Source organism: Rissa tridactyla, chromosome 2 (genome assembly GCF_028500815.1).
Source record: "Rissa tridactyla isolate bRisTri1 chromosome 2, bRisTri1.patW.cur.20221130, whole genome shotgun sequence".
NCBI lineage: Eukaryota > Metazoa > Chordata > Aves > Charadriiformes > Laridae > Rissa > Rissa tridactyla.
In genome coordinates, this window is record NC_071467.1 from 76060000 (window position 1) to 76065999 (window position 6000).

At 34.3% G+C, this 6000-nt stretch overlaps 1 protein-coding gene across 1 annotated transcript in view; it reads left to right on the top strand.

The window, feature by feature from the left end:
* Positions 1–5572, top strand: part of ZPBP (zona pellucida binding protein) — a 29515-nt gene extending 23943 nt beyond the window's left edge. Inside the window, exon 8 of the mRNA XM_054190568.1 lies at positions 5362–5572. Coding sequence (XP_054046543.1) covers positions 5362–5453 — 92 coding nt within the window. The 3' untranslated portion in view covers positions 5454–5572. The remainder of the gene's footprint in view (positions 1–5361) is intronic.
* The last annotated feature ends 428 nt before the right edge of the window (positions 5573–6000 follow it).

The window sequence follows — 6000 nt, forward strand, 5'->3', positions numbered from 1 at the left end:
TCAGGTTAGTACTTGGGTAGAACTTTACTTAGACCTTGTTGATTTAGATTTTAAGCCAGACCCACAAGTTCTATGGACTGATTTAAATTAAAATCAATCAGATTAAGTTCAGACCTCTACATAGCAGTCAGGTTTTTTTGGAGTTAGCATAGGAAATGTGTAATCTGACATGGTATGTTTCAAGTGTTGTTTTACACTGAGACAAACAAGACAATAATGCTATGCTTTCATCTAATTACAAACTTAAATGTTACATTCCAGATCTGAGCCAAGTAAGAATAATAGATAAAATAATCACTCTCTATAGCTTTGAAAAATAAAGTTAAATTTGTAAATGTTTGTGATCCATTTGGAAAAATAAGGAAAGGGGGAGACTAAATTCTGGTAATTCTATTTTTGTCAATTGTCAGATTAAAACAAGGGATATTATCCTCCTTAGATGCTAAGGAGCAGAACGGTGTTTTAAAGAGTGGCTTTACCAAATTGCATTTTGCCCAAGAAAAGGTTATTCATATGATTCCCAAATATTAAGCCTGAAGTCTCAAAGGAACTTTCGAAGACAGACACATAGAGAATCAGTCTGTAGTCAAGCTTTTGACAGACATAATTTCCTACAGACCTAGAAATGGTGAAAGAAAACACTGGATTACATATTGAACAACAGTTTACAGAATGCAACACACTTCAAAAAGAAATAAGAATATGGAAGAAATAAGAGACGAGTCTAAAATTGCAGGACATGTGAAATGTTTCCATATGTCATCTTCTTTCCAATTTTGTCTTCCAGCAAAAAGTGACAAATATCTGTAAAGGATGTATATAAATACCAAATTTATTAAATTTATTGTAATACAGAATATTGTTGCACATGATTTCAAGGAAAGTTACATGAAAATCAAGTTTTGAAAAGCATGACTTCTTTAGGATCATTTGTTTTGTATAGACTGTAGTGTTGTTTTTTGGCTTTCCCCCAGAATATCTTACTGTATTCTAAACTAATTTGTATTCCTTTTTTCTTTAAAACACAACTTTCATCTTAGCTCTGATGGCTGTTTAACATACATGGTAAAAAATAATACTATTTTCATTGCTGCCATACTCCTTTACCTCCTGCACTAGACAGAAACACGACATACCACTACTCCAGTGTCAACCCAAGAAGCTGATCCCTGGTCAGCTGGGATAATAACAGACGTGCCTTTGGCAGATACAGGGACAAGCTTTCACATCTGAGGTACAAAAGAATCTGAAACAGTCAGCCCTGAAATTTGACTGTTTACTACTTCCCATAGTTGAGGATGTCATTCTGTCAGCATGCTCAAACATACACTCATTTCCTTAGTTGACCTCTTAGTAAAATTAGTAATTTCCTTTCCCAGAATCCCAAACACCGTATCATAGGCAGTAAAACTGCAAGGGTCCTCTGCTTACCACTCTACCTCAAAGCAAGAGATGAGCTTCAGTTATTCCTGACAGATATATCCTGCATAATCTTTAAAACCTCAGAACATAGACTACATAGACCACCAAGGAACTATAACTCGGTATGCTACATCCTCACCATTGGAAAGCATTTTTTCTAAGGTATTTATGTGATTTGCCTTGATGTAGTTTATACCTGTTACTTGTTGTTCAGTAAATCTGGAAACAATACTTTGTCTTTGCAATAGCTTTTGTATATCCTAGAAGACTCTAACTACTTTCTCTTTCTGATACTGTCTTCATTGAACTAGACCACCTCAAGTTCAGTCTTTTTGGTCATGTTTGATAGACCTCTCTATATTCAGACTGATTACTGTCCACTATAGGTTCTCTACATTTGCTTTCAATGCCTCAAACAGCTTCTTCTCAGGCGACCATGCTAACATGGGAGAATTAGTTGTGATTTGCTATGATCCCTAGATCTGTTACTTAAATAGAAAATAAAGTATTTTCCCTCTGTCTTTGTTAGTGGGGGAGCTTTTTTCCAAAGCATGCACTTACTCATAGAAACATTTTGGTAAACACATTTTCATGGAAGTACAGCAGAGTTCAACTTCTTGGGTTATCCAATAGTTTCCCTTCTAGCTGCGGGAACCAGGTCCTGTAATCCAGTTAAAACAGTTTTAAGGTCCATTTTAGAACTATTTGTGAGTTTCGATCTCTTTGGCGACTCTTGTTTTGCAGTTAGAAGATCAAGCTTTCAATCTAAATTAATTCATGGAAGGTTCATACTTACTTGCCCTGATGAGGAGAATGCCCTTTAGCTTGAGTGGATTTTTTTTGTCTCCTATTTTGTAATCAGAACAAGTCAACTAATTTCTATCATCTGCTTTTGGAAGAGTTTGCATTCAGCAAACCAGTATCTGACATGCCCTATTTTGAGTTTAATTTTCTTGCACAGGACTGACTAGAATTTAACACGGTATTTCAGATGAGGTCTTACCAGTGCCTTTATGTCATTAGTGCTTTTCTTTTGGTCCTAAGAACCTCTCTCTCATACGATGTAACAGTAGCACGCTTCCCCTTTTCATTGTGAATGATTGTGCTCACAGTTCTCTTCAATCAAACAAATATACAGGCCTTTCTCATTCTTTTATTTCTTCGTGCCTATTTAACTCTTGTCCTTATTGACACCGTCTTCCAGTTTTCTTGTCAGCATAGTTCATCGGGACTTTTTCTGATAATCTTGTTACTGGAAATATTTAGTGAAGTCGAAGAGCAAGCTCACGAGCTTTAGCAATTTCTCTCCAACTCTTTATTTCCCTTTTAAGCAGCATTCAGTACCCTTTTTTAAATTTCATTCTAATTGTAGTCTTCTGTAGTTTATTACATTTGTATGTGCTGCCATATCAGGTGCTTTCAAATTAATTGCGTGATTATCTTCATTGTAAAACAACATCAAATTGTATTATTTTCCGCTTACCTGCATGTTTCAGTGTTCATGAAATCTTTACATAGTATGGAAGTCTGATCAGCTGTTCTGTGTTTTCTTCTTTTGCATCATACTATATCCTTATTTGTTTCCCCCCCTCTGATTTTATAAATGGTATTAAATATTGAGCTATTGTCTCTCATTCTACTCCCATTTTCTAGGCTAAATCTCTTTCTGAATTAGTTAAAAATGTTAACCTGATTAGTCACTGTGTGATGTATATATCTTTAGAGAAATCTTTTTGGCAGAAAACATTAGTGGTAAAACATACCAAAATTTTGTTCATCAGGTACCAGATAAGCCTCAGACAGCACCATTTACTGAGTGATTTTGTAGAGGCAATGACTTAAAGACATGGAGTTACTGCTGAGTAATACTCAAGCAGTCTTGAATAAATAGAATTGATGAGTACAAACATCTTAGAAACGATTTAATAAGAATTGATCTTAATTTTAATGTTTTTCTGCTTTTAAAGCCCTGCTTTATGTTAAATAAAGCACATTATTCCAGGATAAGTTAATTAAACATTTTTGTAACAGCTACATTTTACTTAAAATAGGCAGCTGAGTCACTTTCACATCGTAAAAATTTCTAAGTGTAATTTTTCCACTTTTATAATTCTTTTTGTTTAGTTTTTTTGTGTTTGGTTTTTTTTTTTTTAAATCAGATGTAGCTGTGAGTTTAATACAGTACAAAACATCATCTGTTTCTTAGGGCTTCTCTGGAGACCCTGTACTAGCTTTATGAAATATTTTTTGTCCTGTATCATTACTCTGCAGAGCTTGATTTCTGTGGTATTTTTAGTAGACTAGATACTGAATAGTCAGTTCTAATTTGGTTTTCTTCAGTTCTTTCTCACAGTATGTTGATTATTTATATTACTGAAACATAGTAACTTGAAAGTTGAAAAGTAAATACATTATTCAAAAGAATACTGAAATAGTCCTAAAAATCAGAAGAGTGCAAAATGCTAGTTATCTTATAGGATAAAAGAACAAATTAAGATGTATGCATTTCAGTTTCTGAGGTCTGAAATGTCAAGTATGTAAAATACCCTGTTAAGACAGAATATTTTGCTGTTTATACTTTCAAACTGAACATATAACAATAGGAGTTTTCCATTAGTGAAAATATTGAAACAAGCGAAGTTTGCCAGTTCAAAGAAACTTTCCAGCATCTGGATAAATAAGCTGCAGGTCCCTACTTCAGATTCCTTTCTCCTTTTCATGCTTTCTGCTAGATAGCGAACAGATGGCACTTCTAAGAAATAAACTTTTTATCCCATTGTAAGAGAAGTCTACCTTGCTCCAACTGAAAATTCTGGACTTACTAGAATTGTGCCCATAGCCTTTAATAGAAAGAGTAGAATTATTCCTCTGGTACACAAGATGATTGATTTTCTGGACAGAAAGGTTGGAAAATGCCTTTAGTTACATATATTTGTAAAGCTTTCTCTTTCCCATGAAGCCATCTTGGGTCTGCCTACGCTAATGTAAAAAGAAGGCAAGGTTTTGACATCATCTGCAGAGGACTCCTCTCTTACATTTTATAAGACCTCTAAAACCCTCTTCAATGAGTAGCAGTGTCAAAAAATGCTAGGCAAGCTAATAACAGCCACTGGGGATCAAGTGAATCCTGCCAGCCTCAACAAATGAAGAAAAAACAAACCAAATACTGAAAATCCCGCTGCAGGTTTGTGCAGTGGTGACTAAAGAGTCATTAGTAAGCCAGGCAAAACCCAATAACCAGGTAAGCACCAACTCTGCAAAAGGAAGGAAGATCTTAACTACCTCTGCATACTAATTCTGTTAATTAACCATCTATCCTAAAGAAAGGCTGCCAGAATTGAAGTATGATTCAGGATTGTAATAACCAAATAGTTCAAATTCTGCTTTTTTTCTGACAAGAGCAAAAATATGAGTTAGTCTTTTGTGATGAAGTCATTCTGCAGGTGACTGTGCAGACTTCATCAAATGGCATAACGTGATCCAACAGGAAAAAAATCTTTCATTCAGAACACACGTTCTGCATCATACACTGATTTCTGGTTTTATGTACTATTTTTGCGCTACTTTTTAATAATTACCAAGCTTAGATTTAAAAATCTTAGAGCTTTATTTTGTCTTGTGTTTCTTATACAAGCAGCTATAGCTTTTTATTTAAAGCATTAATGGATATAGGCCATATTAAAATGTAATTGATGGACATATCCCCTGCAAGTAGATGGAGTGAAAAGTGATGAAGAGAAAAATATGGTGTAAGAAATAGATGATGTATAAAATATATACAGTTCTTTCATGATCAACTCACAGAGTGCTGGAAAAAATCTGATCTTTTTTCAAATAGATAAAGATGCATTTTAAACATTTCAAATGTAATTTTTTTTATTAATATCACTTAAATTACACATTTTTCCTTGTTTTTTTTTTATTTTTTTTGGTCTACAGTTGTATGCAGCCCAGGATCATATAATCCCAGTAATGGAATTCACTGTCTTCGGTGCGACAGCAGTTTGATATATGGAGCAACAAAGTGCTAACGGCTGAGGGACACGCACTCTTGCAATAGCTCTTATGTATTTTAACAAGTTAATATAAATAAATATTTTAAAAATGTTTACAGCTTGGTTTGGTTACATCGATAGAATACACTTGTTTTTAAGAAATAATGATCCATCAGCATATTGGTAAAATGTTTCAGGTCATACCACTTAGGACTACTTCATTTTTAAGGTCTTTATGATATATGCTAGGTTAATAGCAGTAGAGAAAACTAACTATTTAAATCACAAGAAGAAGATAAAAAAAGTATTTTGCATGCTTAGTCCTTTGCTGACAGACTCAGCTGCTCTCGACACGGACTGGTGTAAGGTGGCTGTCTATATTGTAGTTTATATCTACCCATCCATTCAGTCGTTGGTGAAGATGATTATAATGAACAACTCACTGTGTACAGCCAGCACTGAGAGGTCATGAATGTTGCAATGTAGCCTCAAATGCAAAAAAAAAAATCCTAAAAAGTTTTTTTCAAGGTGAATTATGGTATCACTACTGACCGGATGGTAACGTCTTCCCAAAGAGTGTAAA